Source organism: Lipophrys pholis, assembly GCF_963383615.2.
Source record: "Lipophrys pholis genome assembly, chromosome: 4".
Taxonomy (NCBI): Eukaryota; Metazoa; Chordata; class Actinopteri; order Blenniiformes; family Blenniidae; genus Lipophrys; species Lipophrys pholis.
The window spans coordinates 12,738,379-12,756,594 of record NC_137637.1 but is presented as its reverse complement, the minus strand read 5'-3'; the positions used below and the strand labels follow the sequence as shown (position 1 = coordinate 12,756,594).

The window sequence follows — 18,216 nt, the reverse complement described above, 5'->3', positions numbered from 1 at the left end:
CATGCATATCTACAAAGGAGTATTGGGGCCACCTAAAACAAATGTCCTAATTTAGTTTTCCTAATTCGAAATTTTGACTCTTCTGAACTTCTGCAAAGTGTCTGTTTTCACTTTTTTTTTTTTTTTTTTGTCAAAATTTAAAAAAAAAAAGAAGAAGAAATTGTTTGAGGTGGCTCTAATTCTGACTTAAACGACAAATTTGAAAGCAATTTGACACTTTTGAGCTGGTCCTAATCCTCTTCCATACATATCCATCAAAGCATGCAGTGCTGGTAGAAACAGTCAGTGAACCCTCATGATCCCAATTAAAAAGTAGGATGATATGCTGAAGTTTTGCTCGTCTCTACTTAGTGATTTATTGTCAAGAAAAGTTGTTACAACAAAGAACAATCTACCCAACAGAGCTCTCAATACTTTTTGTGCATATATTAGATACCTCGGCATGAAATGCAAGAACACCACACATTGGCACAAACAAAGCCATGAAAACATAGAACTTCAATAACTATGAAAGCTAACAGATAAACTAACATATAGGCAACCGATCACTTATTTTAACACAGTAGAAAAAATACAAGATAAGCAAAGAGCTAAAACAGGGGTGTCCAACACAAGGACTTTGGGCTAAAATTAGCAGCTCCAGCGCCACAAGAAAGAAAAACCTCAGAGTTTATATTTAAAGGTTATTATGGCATTATTTTACTGGTCCGGCCGACTCAAGATGAAGTTGGCCTGCATGTGGCCCCTGAACTAAAATGTGTTTGACACCCCTGGTATGAAGGATAAATATTTCTAAAGTCGCCGAGTTGAGCAGCTTTGCATTCTACTTGCGTGTTGCACTAAACTACATCCCCATACTGAATCTAGTCAACAGATTGCGTGCTGCCGACAGACGCGCGAGACTCCCCTTTAAGTGGGTTCTCTTTGTGTCGATGCCGCAGTCCTCATGCAGCATCGACTCTGATAACTTCTTGTCCTGGATCATCTGCAGCATCTCCCTCTGCAGCTGAGCGGCTAACTCCTCCAGCATGTGGTAGCGGATCACCAGCGGGATCTGATCTGCAAGACGATGGCCAACAATCTGGGAAATGGAGACGACAAAGCATTCAAAACTGCTCCCGGTAAACCACAGCCGAGGTCAGAGGATAGTGAGCCTAACGTCCTTGAGAATTTAACTATTTGTGATGTCAAGTGTGAGTGGACAGCTGGATCGATTAGAGAAGTTTAACTTGCAGTGAATTATAGTGAATGAAGCGTGCATTAGATTGACACATACTTGGTAGTAGGACTTGATGTGCTTCATCATCTCTTTCAGGGTTGTTCCACTGTCGGAAACACCGAATGAAAAGCCGTTCTTGACAACTTGGGCTTCGTCTTCCCTCTTCCGCTTGCCGAGCTTCTTGCCGTATCTGTTGTCCTGAGTGTAAACAACCATCTCCATCCTGAACTGGGACCGCAGCATGAACTCTGCTGCCTCTTGCGTGTTGTTTCGGATGGATTCAATCTTCATCTGAATCACACAGAAAGAAAAATATATATTCATATTTGTGTACAGTTGGATACATTCCTGTTAACTCCAGGCTCATTAACTAAGCAAGGCTGCTAACCTTGATGCGATGACAGTCTCGACCTGTTGACACGTTTTCAAGTGAAAAAGCAAAACTCATTTTGGGAATCCGTTTGCATGACAACGGTGCTCGAAGTCACTGCAGATGCAACTTTTTGAAAACAGCCCCACGGTCAAACCTTTTGACAACACTGACTGCCCTGTGTATACGATCATTCAGAAAAGACTGTCAAATGTGTGGCTCGGAAGCCAAAATGTTATTTCTCCCAAAAGGTAACTGCTGTTTCCAATTCAATTTACTGATTATAACACTGTTTTATTAAGAGTACAGGAAATATAACATCATTGTGTCCCTAAAGCAGCAAACTTGTTGCTTTGAACGTAGCATTAGTGTCTGTGAGGGTAAATCTGCGAACGCATGGCTGCCGAAGGCTGCAGAAATCTGAGTGACAGGCTTTTACCATCCAGTAGCCTTGAAGCGGAACACTGCTGCATAGGTTTAAGTTTCAGCTGATTTACCCCAAAAAGCAGTTATTTGGTGCATTTATGAATGCAACAGCCTGAACTGTCAATACAAGGCAGGATGGATACATGGGATCTGTTACAATCACTGTTGTTTGAACTTAGGGCTTTCTTAGGGATTATATGAAAACGTATTTTACCCTCTTCTATGTCATTTTTCAGCAAGTAGAAATATTAAAAGCAAAAAAAAAAAAAAAAAAAAAAAAAATGCACAAGAAAAACAACCTGCATATTTCTTGACAATCTGCACCATGAATATGATAAGTAGTAAATGAACAATTGACAGGAGCAGGCGATACCTTCGTTGCTCTGATGAGGTTCGGAAATCCAAGCAAACTGTTCTCCGCCAAGTCAAACAGCTCGTTCTTTACGATTTCTATAATGGAAAACACACGCACACACGCAGAGTAAATGACACAAAATTTGAAATGGTGCGTCCTTGTGGTCAGCACTGTGTGGATGAAGAGACGTGCCTGACACCTCCAGGAGTTTTCCAACAGCGGGTTGCTCCAGCTCCTTGATCTGGTCCTTGATCATGGTCTCAAAAGTCTTGTAGTTGATGAACCCAGGCAGCTCTCTTCCACGATACTTTTGATCATACTGGTACACCTCCTTCGCAACGTTCTGATTGACTGCAATAGAAATGCACCTAGAGTTAATTCATGTTGTATGTGATGATGAAAATTCACTTTTCAAAGTGAGAAAGACCATAAAAAGCTGTTTCACTTCACACAGTTGTCTGAAAGCTTTATGACCAAAAGAGCCATTTTGGTGACTTTCCACCAAAATAATTCAATTGGAGACGCTAAAAACATGTATAACTTTTCAAATTAGGCGAATGCAGCTTGTCAAATTTTGATATAAAACAGTGTTTTATGTTGCATTTATGAAGTTTCTAAAACAAATCAAGAGGGAAACCTTTTTTTTCAGCTGTTTTAGCACCTGATATCAGCAGTTTCACCACTTTTTCAGCATTTTTGAGATCATTCTGACATTGTAGCTCTTTTAATCATTTTTTTCTTCCATTTTTAAGACTTTTTTTGTTTAAAAAACTTTCATATTCTTACATTGTTGTTTTTTTTTTTAGGGTTTTTTGCATTGTTTTCCATTTATTGTGGTTTTAGCTTGTTTTCCCATTTTAGTTGCTGCGCCTTTTTTCAAATCCCTTTTTGGCCAAGAGATAAAGGTCCTTTTGAAAAGGACTCTGGTGTGTAAATAGAATAAAAAATACAATAAAATGCAATGTTTCTTATGTATTATTTTGGAAAACCTTCAGTGAGCCACAGGTTGCAGACCCCTGACTTAGCAGAACACTCATTAGGTGTCTATACATAGATGTGAGGTACAATCAAAAGGTTCTGGGACCACGCCATTGAAAAGAACATCTTTACTACCATCTCCTTGCCAAGCAACACCGTCAACAATGTCCCTTCAGTTCAGGCTGGAAGAACACTGTTGACCATTATGGTACAGACCAAAAAGCGCTGTGAGGTGTATCGTCATGACGGATCACCTAATTGTTCAGAACGTTCAAAGAGAGATCAGGATCTTCGGATGTTTAATGGAAATCAGGATTCTCCCTTTTATTCAGCTTCGGCCCCGTTGACACGACATTTCAAGTGAAAACTCATCGCATTTCTGCTTCCGTTTCAGAAAAGTTTCGCATTTACTCTGCAACATTTTGAAAATGATAACCGTTTACACAGAAATGCTGAAAACAATGTAGCTGCCATGTTGCGCCGCCAGTGGGTGTTGTTGTTTGGTTTTTGTAATGAAGCCACACACCCATGCAGAGAACAACACACTGGAAACATTAACAATGGCGAGTGCACAGACATTTGTGCGGACGGATGACGAAGTTGCTGTCACAGGGGACTCAACTGTAAAACTACAAAATCCCGGGAGAACATGGACTGAGAGTCGTGACGCTCTGGAGGCAAACGTTGTTCTTATTGTCTATCGAGCTGCGCTTGTGCAGAAGGACTATTTACGATACGCATGCACAGCAGCAGCGTTTCCACCGTCTACACAGAGGAGCCAGAGCATTTTCAGAAAGTTGCGTCGCGCGACCCCCCCCCCCCCCAATTTCCACGGTGCATTTTCAAAATGTTGTGTTTTCACAAAAGTTTAGCATTTTCACCTGGTTGTTGTCATTGAAACGAGACCTCAGTCGCTGGGTTGAGCTCATGGGACTGTTTTCTCTTACAGTGGAATTTAAGTCGAAGGGAAACTATTTTTGACAGAGATCCATTTCAAATCCCTGCTAGTGTGTGACAAATGAGGAAAAACGACCAGCAGTGAGTATTCAAAGCAGGAGTGCTCGATACTGCTGCAGAGCTGCACTTTAGAGATGGTGGCAAATCATAAATCAATGAGGTTTTCCTTCTTGACACTTTTTGATCCCGACTTGTACATCACGGTGGTTGTAGTGACGTTGTTTTTCTCTCTTACACGTGCTTCCAGCCGTCTCAATGGTTTGTTTCCAGGCTTGAAAGCGTTCCCTGAGCACGAAAAAGAGGCTGGACCTGAATCGACATTTTAGGTCCTCCCCTTTGGTGAGACAGATAGCATCCTGCGTGAACGCGTTCACTTTCTAAAATGAGAACGAGACAAATGAACAAATCGGTGAGTTCACATATTTGGTTGAGAGCTCCGAAGTATGGCAGACACTCACATCGAAGAGGAAACCGAGTCTGTCGCCCGCGTCCTGTGGGGGTCCACCGCCCAACACGTCCAGCTGTGTTTGGGTTTTTTTGATTTTCATCCTTGTCTGCTCTTCCAGATGAGGCAGGTTTTTCTGAAAAGGAAAGAGAGTGCAGTCATTAACAGCTGGATTGAATAAATGGCTTTTTTTTTTTTTTTTTAACCTACTTGTGTGAAGGATTGAGAAGTTCCTACCTCGATATGTTGCACCAGTTCCACGGTGAGCTTTTCCGCCAGGTAAGGAACAGTCGCCTTACCCTCTTCATAGAGGACCCTACAACACACACACACACACACACACACACACACACACACACACACACACACACACACACACACACACACACACACACACACACACACACACACTTCAGAGGGCTCTTGGCACAGGCCAGAAAAACCGCAAACACACACAACAAAACTGCCTTAAAGGGTGAACTTACCGGAAATGTGCATGCTCTTTAAAAAAGGCTTTTTCCCTTGCGAGCGCCTCAGTGAGAGACACCCTCTCCGTGATCTCCTTCTGACCTCTGCACTTGACGATCATGTAGCCTTTCTTCAGGCAGATGACCTCGTTGCGGACGATTCGAACCGGAGTGTCTTCAGTGCCTTTGTCCACCAAGTCAGGCTTGGTCAAGATACCTGACAGAACAGCCGCACGGCAAGATTTAGACTTTTTAGAACCGTAAGATTAACTGCATTGATTTATTTATAAACCAGTTTAGATTTGTCTGGTTCACAAGAAAAAGACGCAAACGTGAACATAGTCTGAATGAAATATATATACAGTATATATATATATATATATATATATCTATATATGAATCTTTGGCGCTCCCCCCGTAGGGGTCGTTCCCTCCAGGTCGGGAATCAGTGACGTATATGACTCTACATGTCTTTCACTTGGAAGTGGCGTCATGCCAAGTTAGGAGTTCCAAACACTGGTTGCACATGGAAAGCAGCTTTTTCTTTTGTATTTCTGACATTACATCCAACCTCCAGTAGTCAAGGTAACTACGACAGGTATCGTCTTCCAAAGTGACTCCATTTACCAACGGTCCTTTCTCCATCGACATCCACTTCCTGTGCCATCTTCAAAGCCTCTGTGGTTGCAATGTCCACGGTGCATGGAACAACCACCAAGCTGATGGTTTCCTGTTTCTTGATGAACTTCTGGATCAGTCGTTTAATCTGTAAGAGTGAAAATGGTGATAACGGAGAGAAGTCCGTGTGCAGCTGTTCCTGTGGCGCTCTCAGAAGCTCTCGTGCGTCCACCACTGTAAAGCTGTACGCAAAAAGCCCTCTATGCAGTTAAACTATAAGTAAAGTGGAGTCATGTAAACACTAAAAGTTGACGACAGGCAAGTTTCATGTATTTTCAATTTTACCTGAGAAATTAACATGTTCTTTAGTTCAGCCGGAGAACTCAGAATGTTAACAGTGGGAAACGTTCAAACGACAATAAACAGTGAAAAGGGCAGTCAAAAATACAAACTATGCAATCATCCTCCATGTTAATGTTTGTCGTGTTCAGTGTTTTTTAAAAGACTATGTCTACACATATAAGAAAAACAAAAATCCTCTCAGGTGGCTGCAAAACGCTGCCAAGTTGAGTTGTGTCAGGTTTGCTTCAGAGAGCTTCACCGAAACTTTCCTCCAACACTCAGAAATGAAAGGTTCTTTTGTTCAGCTTAAGTTTTCCACGGACTCGTTGCTTTTCAATGCAGCATAATTGAATTATCATGAACAATTCCAATACCGATCACACGATCTCTGTAAAGATCTGTTCCGTCGGACGTCTGATTCTAAAAAACTAAAACATTGGCAGGCAATCGTGAAAACATTCCTATTTCTCTATTTGTACATTGATGGTGTCAGTAAGTGATCATTGCACCATCCACTGCGTGACATGTATTGGATGATTGTTATGATACTAAAGTATAAAGGGCTGGACAAACACACCTGATCACCAATGTTCTCTGGTTGTCCCTCAACAGCCACTCTGGCGATACCGGGCAGGTCGATGAGTGTCAGGTCGGGAACATCAGGGGAGGCGATCTCCAGAGTGATGAGGTCCTCGCTGATCCCCACCCCGACCCCAGCCATTTTATCCTGAGCTGAAAGGGAAGTCAATTATGCAGCCAAGAACTAAGACAATGTTCCATCTGGATCAAACCTGGCCTCAACTCTACCTTCTCGAATCTTTTTCTCCACCAATGCAGGCTTTTTGATCTCCTCCTCGTAATCCTGGTAGCTTATCTTTCCATACCACCCATCACCTTTACGCTTTCTCTTCATCTTCAGTTCCAAAGGGCATCTTGTGACGATACCTGATTTTCAGAGTGGAGACGGTGGAATCTGTGAAGACTTCAATGACATCACAGAGTGAAGAGCAGCCATCTGGTTTGTTAAGAGTTCAAAAGCTTGCATCATGGTCGTGTCATATACACACCAATGGGCCTTTTGCAGTGACTGGAACCCTGGAAGGAAGCCAGAATGCCCGAGAGGAAACACTGAGACCAGAGCTGAGATATCGGTGGTGCTACCCCGTTGCTATCAAACTGGCCTCAAGGCCATGCTGTCTGGGTGAGTCTGTGCAAACATGCATAATGAAACAGCTATAGAAGGCATTTCACTGCATCTTGCACCAGAAAATCTTAAAATTGGTCCTATATGGTCATAAATGTTGAGTTTTGTGAAAATATAGAAATTGTAATCACTTCATTTACTTTGCACCACAACAAAGAAAAACTTTAAAGTTCAAATTGAAATGTTTTGATGGCACTATTGTACCGGTCCAGCCCACATAAGATGGAATTGGGCTGAATGTGGCGCCTGAACTAAAATGTGTTTGACACTTCTGATCTAACCGCTGCATGATGATGCTGAGTATTAATCCTTCAACATGCTTGTTAGAAGATAAAATAAGAGACGAGACCCAGACGTCTCAAACCAGACTCAAAACTTTCTGGCATTTCTACTAACTTAAAGTAAACATCTAATATATGAGCTGGATTGTTTAAACTCAAATTTAAGTCCTAAAAACTCCACCTTCAATTTTCTGAGCTCCATCCCGGGCTTTATTTAAAAGAGACCCAGACTCTTTGTACTGAATTTTAACGACTGCCCTGACAATACATCAATTTCTTTTAGAACTAGTTTTTTTTTTTAAAACAGGACTGGGTTCTTAAAAAAGACCAAGTCTATCAAATCTAAACTTTGCAGTCGTAATGACAATTTCCCAGTGTTCCAGCGTCCAGTTAATGTCATTTGTGCTCAGATGGAGTAGGAGTGAACTGACACAGACCCACATACTGAACTTGTAGTACAGCTGATGGTTTATTCATTGAATAAGAACATTCCGGGTTTTTCTATAGAAAGCTGTATCTTTTTCCTAGTTGCCTTCTGGTTTGTTCCTGTTGTTTGCTGGTCTTGCAAGAAATGTGTGCTCTGCCCTTCCCATACTACTACTTGTGTCCAACTACTGCCACCAAGTGTCCAAATCATGTAACCGCAAAAATCGTTATAAATTAATTAATTAATTAATTAAGCTTTGTAAGGAGGTTAGACCAGGCCAAAAGGTTTGTTCATTTGAAGAAGAAAAAATTTGATTGAAAAAAAATCGAATTTGAAACTGAATGTTCAAGGTTTCATCTTGAATTTTGAAAAATTAAAGTGTACGAAAGTGTTTTTCGACCGAGAAGAGCTGGGATTGTGATTGACGACTACTCTCTATACACTGTCATCACCTGATAACTGTAAAAGAAGTTAAGCTGAAGACACAGATCACCTTGACAGGCTGTTTAGGATCATTCTTGACATTTACCATGATGGAAAAACCGTCAAACATTCCAGATTGTTAAATGTAACACCCATACTTTAAAAATAACGGTAAACGGAAACTCTTTTGTTGTGAATAGAACTTTTCATACTCATATTTATTTTGAATTCAATGTTTTGTTTTTTTAATTCAAGATCAAACTTTGAACATTCAGTTTTTTTTATTTTTTTTCAATCACTTTTTTTTTTTTTTTTTTCAAATGAACAAATTTACCTTTTGGTAAGGATTTAGCTCCATAGATTTGTACACTCCATGACAAAGAGAGAGAGAGAGAGAGAGAGAGAGAGAGAGAGAGAGAGAGAGAGAGAGAGAGAGAGCGAGCGAGAGAGAGAGAGAGAATGAAGCCGAATGAAGTGAAGATCATTTCACCGTTTCCTCTGGGCAGAGCCACTCCGGACAGCGCCTCCAGCACGGAGCTCTTCCCCGAGCTTTGGTCTCCTATCACGGCGATGGCAGGCAGCGCCAGGTCCTTCTCCACACCCAGAGAGCGCAGAGAGTCGATGAGGTCGATGCAGGGACGCACTTTCTCCTCATACTGCTGGTTCAACGTGCTCATGGTGGAGGAGAAGAGACACTCGGGACTGGAATCCTGGAGGACGAGTTGAAGCGTTCAGCCTGCTCGAGATGCGCCCGGAGACTGAGAGCAGTGATGGAGCAACGTCCGGCCAGAGGAATGGGAAGCAGTCGCACTAGGTTTCGGTTTTCATTTTCCCGGCTGGACGCGAGAAACGAAACTCTTGTCGGACAGTGGTGACTTTCAAGAAAAGCAGAGGGAACATTCCCCCTGTGCAGCCAGTCCTTTCACAATGAATGGAAAGTTAACTTTGCATAGTGCATAGTAGTACTTTGGTCCAGACGAATGCCTAACTCAAGTATTTTTTTGATTTCAACCACCTTTTAATACTACAATAGTAATCATTTTTATTATTTTATCACACTATATAATTGTGATACGTTATTATACAATGCCTTTAGTTTCGTTTTCCAACATTCCCCCTGTGCAGCCAGTCCTTTCACAATGAATGGAAAGTTAACAAGGTTTGTTGGTTTGATTTGTTGGCAAATTCCACTCAATCAGAAACTAAAACATGAGTCGTTTTTTCGTTTTTTTTTCATTTGAGGCAGAAAACAAAATAGTCGTTTTTTGAATTTCCGTTATTTAGATTTTTGTCCAAAAACCTATTTTCTTTTGTCATGGATGAAGTACAATGACGATATGATTGATGGGCGGGGCTTCGGCGGCCCTTTTATTTCTGATTGGTTCATGTCTGCCTGAACTTTTCACAGTAAAACTCCACGTTAACACAATATACCTCGGTGTCAAATAACCACTGCAGCCTCAGTCTGTGTTGTCACGTCTGGAAATGTCGTGTTTGTTTATATATCAATGCGATACACACATGCTCACTCTGCACCGGGTTATTTTTCCACACGTACTCCTGATTAACGCCGTAACTCCTGGATGTTCAACTAACTCACACGCCAAAAGCAGTTACAAAGAAATACCTGCAGGTGGCAGTGTTGAGACATGTTTGTCCTTTGAAGGCCTGATTTTATGAACGTTCGTGTGTACAAACTTAATATAAATCAACAGACGTGCATAGGACCATCACTTTGAGATAGAAATATCAGCAAAATTTAACAGGTTTGTGGTTTTTTTTAGACAATACATAATAAAAAAAATTATTTTGACAAAATCAAATAATTACTCTCCTGCTGGATTTGTTTTTCCAGACCCCAGTAAATGATTTTCATTTAAAAGTATAGTCTCTTCTAAATTACTTCAGGTGTGGACTTGGGAGGTTTTGTCTTGAAGGTATGTCTCAGAAATATCCATATATCCATAATATCAGTATATTTTTCCTTTTTAAAGATCCAATGACTCAGCCAACGTTTTCTTCTTGCTACTGAGGTGATTTTGAGATTGTGTTTTTTCCATGAGCAACACAATGGGTTAATGAAATCCCTGATTGTAGGCCAGTTATTTAGCAATATCATGCCTAGATCAGCTAACCGTCCACATCTTACTGATGATATTTAGCAAAGAACTAATAACTAGGTGTGCGTATAAAAAAGTGTCTGCACCTTTGCAAGCTTTAAAATCCTAATTAAATTTACATATGACACACATTTAAGTGGTATTTTAAATTTTTTAGAACTGAACTGGGTCTCAAAGAACCAACAGATACTTTCTTTCGAGCAAAACTCGTCTTTCAAGGCATGGATATTATTATATGCAGGAGCTGCTCACGGTCCGGCCACCTCTGAACACAGGATCTTCATCTCTCCACTGCAGGTGTCACTGTGGGACATGTTTGTTGTTAGCAGGCCTGATTGAATGAACGTTAGTGTGTGTAAAAAAAACAAACAGGCAAACTTGATAAAATACAATACATACATGAGCAAACTGGTCTGATAAGGAGATTTGGAGATTGTGTTTTTTTTCATGAGCAACACATCTACATAGATCAACGGACCTATATATGACCAACACAGCGATACAATATTGGAGCTTTTGGATGAGCTCTGATCTTGTTGACAGTGGAGAGAGAGGCAGAAGCAGCTCACAGGCAGTTTGACAACAATCACTGCAAATGCATGAGCTTTCACTATTGTGTTACCCCATGAGGCCATAGATAGTGGGATAACAAGCATTTCTTTAAATAAACATCTTAGAGATTGCTCTGTTATTACAGCTAATCACCAATTTTGTGAAGACATAACTAACCTGTGGTAACCTGTGGTTAGTTGACTGTGCAACCACTGGAGGATATTCCAAAGGGAATGAGTGAGGATGAGGACCTACAATCGCCAGTCTCTCACAAGGTGGAGAAGCAAGGTGTGTTAGTGTGTTTCTGCCATTTGTAACATTAAAAACATATCAAACACATTTTATTATGTACTCGTAGTAATGTCCGTCTTTCTCAATCTGTGGAAATTAAGAAGGAAAAAATATCAGCTTCCTTAACTTTGCTTAATCATATAGGCAAGTCTGCACATTTAAACTGCTATCTCCCCTCATTTTTATGTTTCTTTCTCTCCTTTCTTTAGTCTTTCATATTTTGCTTTTCGTTGTGTTGCTAATTGTTTTTGTTTGTTTTTTTTACAGGCACTCGTCATCTGTGACCGAGGAAACCAACCAAATGCTGCTATCAACTACTCACAGCTTGTTGTTGTATTGTTCACATGTAAAATACTTCTTCTCAAGCTAAACTGTTCTGTTACACTGTTCCTGGTGGTATAACAAATCAGCGTCTGAGGTTATGTTCTGAGTTCAGTAAAGCCTGTCACTAATGATTGTAATGGATGCAGTTTCTCCCAAATGTGGTAATGCAATACCTTGTCATTTTTGTAATACAAATGTTATCTATGTTACCAATCTTACAAAGTCTGCTGTACAAAAGAGCACTTTGTAATAAACTACAGCAATGTATATATTCTCTAGTGTTCTATCAGGGCTCTCAAACTTATTAAAGGTCTGCATCTGAGTTTTATTCAAGGTCAGGGGTTAGGAAAGATTGGCATGAACAAAAAACTTCAGTAATGATTATGTCTCTTCATTGAGCCGGCATGTATAGAAACTCTATGTTGATGATAGAAACTGAGGCAAACACAGCTGAGACAGTTTGTTATTAAGTGAAATACGTTATCAATTGAATAGGTTTAAAGTGAGAGCTCTGCACTGTCGGTTCTGGGAAACGTCTTTGTTCTGTTCACTCTTTGCTGATCTCCTCTTCCATGTCCATATGTACCCCAACCCAGTTATCCTACCGTCAAGTAATGTAATCCAAAAAACAGTATTATACTGTTAAATACTTTACAGCAGATGCGCTGTAAAATAACCATAACCCTGTTATTCTACCGTCATGTAATGTAATCCAAAAAAACGGTATTATACTGTTAAAACAAATAACAGTAGTTGTATTGTAAAATAACAGTAGAATACTGGCATCCCTGCTGCCAGTATTTTGCTGTTATTTTACAATGAAATTTGTTAGACAAAATGATTGAGGAAAACAGAGATACTGTCTGGGTGATCTAAATATTGATTGGCTATCTGATAATTGTCCTCTGAAGAATAAGCTTAAATCTATGACAGACACTTGTGGGTTATCTCAATTAATGTATCAACCCACAATACATTTCCAGTAATAGTACAGGATCTTTAACCTCAAAATGTACTGATCATACTTACGTTAATATTCCTGATCTGTGCTCAACACCCGTTTCTGTAACTGTTGGTTTCTGTGACCACAACTGTGTTGCTGTCTCCAGGAGAACAAAGCTCCCTAGAGCCTGTCCTAAAATCATTCCGAAAAGAACTCATAGGGCATTTAACGAGGAGAATTTTCTAAATGAACTTGATAACATTAAATGGGATTTGGTATGTGTCATTGACGATGTGGATACTTCCCGTAATTTATTTATGGTTCTTTTCATGAGAGTTGTTAACAAGCTTACCCCGTTAAAGAATTTTACTGTTAAAACCAAAAGTGCTCCTTGGGTTGATACTGAATTAAAGAGCTTGATGGCTCGATGGGATGAGGCCAAAAAGGTTGCTGTTCTTTCTGGCTCTCTTGAAGACAGAAAACTTTATTGTACTTTAAGGAATCATGTGACCAAGGTGAACAGAGTGAAAAAGAAAAAATATTTTCAAACGAGAATCTCCGATTGTGCTACAGATAGTAAGAGAATGTGGAATGTACTCAATGGAATCATGTGGGAAAAATATCTACCTGTACTTCTTTTGCTGAATTGAATGGAGTTCATTTGTCTAAGCCATCACAGATTGCAAATTATTTCAGTGATTATTTTGCTAATAAGGTTTCCAAACTTAGAGAGAAAATGGTTTGTATTGTTGATCCCAACTCTGATGAGCTGATAAAAAAAATTATTATGAAGGATAAACTGTGTAATTTTGAATTTCATCAGGTTAATGTGCAGGTGGAAATGTTGCTGAGATCTTTACTATTGCTGGGTCTGCTGGTACAGACAACTTGGATAGTAGGCTGTTGAAATTATCAGCTGTACATATTCCTAAACCAATCTGTCACATATTCAACAGATGTCTGATTAGTGGAGTGTGTCCAAAGCTTTGGAAGGAGGGCAAGATCATTCCTTTACCCAAAGACACAAAATCAACTTTCTGTGGTTCGAATAGTAAGCCTATTAGCATTTTGCCTATTCTGAGTAAATTATTGGAAAAGATTGTATTTGACCAAGTGCAAGATTACTTTTCTCACAATGACTACAATATTCCAACATGCTTGTAGGTCTGGTCATTCCACCTGCACTGCAATGACACAAATGTCAGATAGCTGGTTAGCATCAATTGATGACTCAATGCGAGTCGGTAGAATATTACTTGACTTCAGTACTGCATTCGATGTGATCGACCATCACATTCTGAATTCCAAACTCATTAGTTCTGGTTTTGCTTCTTCTGCTATCAAGTGGTTTAAGAGCTATCTGTCTGAGAGGTCGCAGAGAGTTTATTTTAATGATGCATTATCTTGTAGTAAGTCCCTGGACTGTGGAGTCGCTCAAGGAAGCTGCCTCGGACCTCTGTCATTTTCAATTTTTACTAATGATATGCTGTATGTACTCAGTAAAGCTACATTGACTATGTTTGCCGATGATTCTGCTCTTTATTATGCAGCCCCTTTATGTTCAGAGCTTAATCACATTCTGTCTTGTGCGATCAGCAATTATTTAACTGGATCAAAACAAACAGACTTATTCTAAATATATCAAAAACAATGAGTATAATATTTGGTTCCAAGTATAGATTATCACATAATCTGAAATTGAATACACGAGTAAATGGTCAAACTATACGATCATGGCTCAGTGGTAGAGTCGGTTGTCCAATAACCGGAGGGTTGGCACTCTTTCCAAGTCATTGTTGTTGTGTCCTTGGGCAAGGCACTTTAACCACATTGCCTCGTATGAATGGGTAAGAATGGTGAATGAATGTTGGTGGTGGTCGGAGGGGCCATTGGCGCAAAATGGCAGCCATGCCTCTGTCAGCAGCCCCAGGGAAGCTATGGCTACAATGTAGCTTACCACCACTGGTGATGCTGGTGTGAATGAATATTGGTCTCTGTATGTGCTTTGAGTCATCTCGAAAACAAGCGCTATATAAATCCAAGCTATTATTATTATTATTATTATTATTATTATTACTATACAGCAAGTAAAAACGGTGAAGGTTCTTGGACTTTGGCTTGATTGCACATTGTCATGGTCTGATCACATCAACAAAGTTGTTGCCAAAATGGGTCGAGCTGTTGCCATAGCGTGTAAATGTGCACCGTTTCTTAATTCACAGTTGCTTACTCGTGTTGTTTGTACATTGGTTTTAAGTCATTTAGATTGCTGTTCAGTTGTATGGGCTGCAGCATCAAAGTGGCTCAAAACAAAGCTGCAAGACTGGTTCTTGGTTGTTCTGCAAGAACTCGTGCTGCAGAAATGCATGAACGTCTTGCTTGGCTGATTGTCAAGCATAGACTATCTGCTAATATATTAATATACGTTCACAGAATTATTAACACTCAGACTCCTAAATTTCTTTATGATAATATAATTTACTGCTTAAATATGCATTCACATTACACTAGAGGGGCGAATAGTCGACAGATCACTTTACCCCTACCTAAGTCTAACTCTATGAAGAGGACTGTATTCTGTAGGGCAACTGTGCTTTGGAACAATCTTCCAGTTGTGGTTCGTGATATTAAGGGAAAAACTGTTTTTAAAAAGAGACTAAGAATGTATTTTGTTGTCAACACCATAATATAATGTTAATAATTTGATTGAGCGAGGTTTTGTCATGTGATACAAGAAGGGTATGTTCCTTTTCTCTATTTCATTGTTTTTATTTTAACAAGTGCTTTTAGTGTTGTTTTTGTTTTTTTCTTCTTTTAATTGAGATTGTGAGTAATTGAGATGTGATGATTGTTTTGTATGTACTGTCTGCACCCCAGGAAGACTAGCTGTCTTTTTGGCGTCCGCTAATGGCGATCCTTTTAAATACACAAACAAATAAACAAACAGGATTCAATTCATACTACATTTACTGGGTTACGTCAGTGTGCGTTCCATAACAGAGTCAGCCTATGCTTTAATCGGGTGCGGGTGGGGACCTGTTGACCACCCCCCAGAGACACCGGCCCACGGGGACAGTGCCCGGTATGCCAGATCGTCAGTCCACCCCTGCTGACCAATCAGCAGACGGCTCCTCAAAACCGGACCCATTCTGTTGTCCTGAGTACCCCAATGGAAGGGTGGCCGAAAAGTGTCAACCTTTGGAGCGGTTATTTCCGTAAAATCCGCAATTCTTGCGGTGGACACCAGAACCGAACCAGACCATCCTGTTTCATCCCTGCACCTTTTGTGTGGTAGTAACAAGGCTTCGGTCCTGCTTCGCCGTATCACGCGTGTCTGGATAAGTCAACCTAGGAAACAGAGCGAGATCCTGGATATGTTTATCAAGGTTCGTAGTACAGACCCTCGACACGAAAATGTATCAGAATACCAGAGGATTTAATCTGAACAATAATGAACCATCTGAGGTGGATGTCCTCCAGTGAGCTGACACCTTACAAAGAAACCATCAGGTAACCTCTATGTTTGAGTTCATGCCAAACCTTCTTGATCAGCAGGTTTTAAAACATTACTGTGGAACTTTAACCACACAGCACCTTCAATAATCTTATTTTCATATTTTAAATTTATGCAGAAAGGCTCTCTGTTGCACGTTATGATACTAGAATGGACAGAATTGGATAAAAACTGTAGAACTTAGCCAAAAAAACACACACAGAAGACACTGAAAAGTAATTGTGCAATTTCTTCCAGCATTCACGCAATTCTGTGTAAATGTTTGTAAAGAGACTGAACGAGTGAAGTAGTGAGTAGTTTCTTTTTCCATTTTGATTGGGGATGTGGCTAATTTACATATGCCATCACAGTGTGTGGCTAATATACATATGCATTGAGATGTGGCTCAGATCCCAAAATGAAAGGTTGATGTGAAGGAAAAGCAGTCATTAATGTGTTCTTAAAATTGATGAAGTAACAGAAACGATATTCATCACAATGTGTTTATTAATATTTACCTTCAGGCAGTGTACAGGAAATACGGCGAGATCTCGGGCTCAAACATCAGATCGTCTGGGAGAATCAGGCGTCAGAGTGCAAGAGCCCCGAGTTCCCCAAAACATTGGTTTTTAAAGCATTTTCTTTCACCCCTCCTTTCATATATGATGTGGATGATGTCAGAGTTGTTTTTACCGAAACTGAACACATCTCTATTGTTCTGTCCCGGGAAGATTTGTGATCTTATAATGGTACCAGGCCTTACCTCTTCCCGGCTTTAAACTAGCGACTTCTTGATTTACGACCTTCTCCTGCTGGTTTTCTTCTAAGAGTCCCTAACTCCCCATTTCCAGCATGGCATTATCTGCCTGTGAACCAAGGTCAGTTGTCTGCTTATTCCTAAGGCTCAATAGTTCAATTATTCTGCCTCACACACCAAATGGTTCTTACATATATATAACAGTTCTAAACAGAAGAGATACAAACGGATTATACTGCTATACAAACTAATGTGTTGATCACTCATAACACTGGTTTCTTCCTTTAATGACATCATGTGATTTTCTTTACTGAACTTAACTTCTTTGGTGTTCAAAGGCAAAGCAAAAGTATTGATAGAGCACCATTCAAACACAGGGCAATTCACAGAACTTCATTGCTTCAGCTTTTTTTCTGTTTGTGACAATTTTAAGCTGAGATATCTGAACTGTGCAGATAGTGTGATTGTACTGTGACTACAAGGACATAGCACCTACTGACTCAGAAGTGAACAGGTTAGTATGTTGGTATGTATGGTTTTAACCCTAGAACACTAAAGTTGGGTGATTTTCACCCAGGAAATTATTGACATTTCATTGTGTAAATGCTGATTCTGAGAATTATTTACCTTGTCATGCTGTTTGCGCGGAGCAACAGATATCTGCACTCAACAGCTTCTAAGCTGTTTCCTTTGTTTGGACCCTGAACTCGGCAAACAGGTTGAAGGATTAAAAAAAGTAATATCATAGTTAAGAGTTCAATTCAGCTTGTCATAGTTTGATGTGTTAAAACATCAAACCTTCCCTAATCAAAACAAAAAACAAGCAAAACTCAGCATAAGGCATGTTGATTTACAGTACATATCCTGTGTCCTAGTGCTTATGGTAACAAGCATTCAAAATCTGCTGGTGGACAATCGTTTTGGGTGTACAGGCTATATTAGTATACAAAAAAATGTTTAATTGTGTTTTCTTCACTCTTTTTTTCCCTGTGTCATTTAAGTTTGGTGTCATAAATTCAAGATTTTTGATGCTTATTAGTTGATTCATTTATTTTAACCTGTAACATTTTGACACACATTCAAATGTTTGATTTGATGGGATTACTTATACATCATCATAATTATACACCACTTTGAAATGGTCATATTTTGTGCTATATCTGTGTGTTACTAGTGTGTTGTCAGCGTTTCAAAGCTTACAGGGCTTTATGTTTGACCACAGAC

General features: G+C 39.9%; 1 protein-coding gene across 3 annotated transcripts; it reads right to left on the bottom strand.

Moving 5' to 3' along the window:
- Positions 1 to 104: 104 nt before the first annotated feature.
- Positions 105 to 9,324, bottom strand: LOC308108134 (interferon-induced GTP-binding protein Mx-like). Of its 3 annotated transcripts, none has more exons than XM_080460881.1 (13): positions 9,003 to 9,273; positions 7,245 to 7,272; positions 6,985 to 7,122; positions 6,755 to 6,909; positions 5,845 to 5,983; positions 5,236 to 5,434; positions 4,988 to 5,066; positions 4,764 to 4,886; positions 4,541 to 4,682; positions 2,563 to 2,721; positions 2,389 to 2,465; positions 1,277 to 1,510; positions 105 to 1,081 (listed from the first exon to the last, which is right to left on the bottom strand). In XM_080460881.1, the coding sequence occupies exons 3-13, from the start codon at positions 7,088 to 7,090 to the stop codon at positions 845 to 847; spliced, it is 1,650 nt and encodes a 549-aa protein (XP_080317007.1). In that variant the 5' UTR covers positions 7,091 to 7,122; positions 7,245 to 7,272; positions 9,003 to 9,273; the 3' UTR covers positions 105 to 844. The 3 variants fall into 3 exon arrangements, with proteins under 3 accessions (XP_080317007.1, XP_080317006.1, XP_080317005.1); XM_080460880.1 differs by having other exon boundaries at positions 7,245 to 7,384; positions 9,003 to 9,272; XM_080460879.1 differs by lacking the exon at positions 7,245 to 7,272 and having other exon boundaries at positions 9,003 to 9,324.
- Positions 9,325 to 18,216: the final 8,892 nt, after the last annotated feature.

Bases quoted from the DNA above. Each gene is read 5' to 3' on its own strand.
- LOC308108134 (XM_080460879.1), bottom strand. From the start codon at position 9,189: ATGAGCACGTTGAACCAGCAGTATGAGGAGAAAGTGCGTCCCTGCATC. The intron at 6,910-6,984 runs GTAGAGTTGAGG...CTTCCCTTTCAG, and splicing joins GGAGAAAAAGATTCGAGAAG to CTCAGGATAAAATGGCTGGG. The intron at 2,722-4,540 runs GTAAGAGAGAAA...TTTCTATTGCAG, and splicing joins TGAGACGGCTGGAAGCACGT to TCAATCAGAACGTTGCGAAG.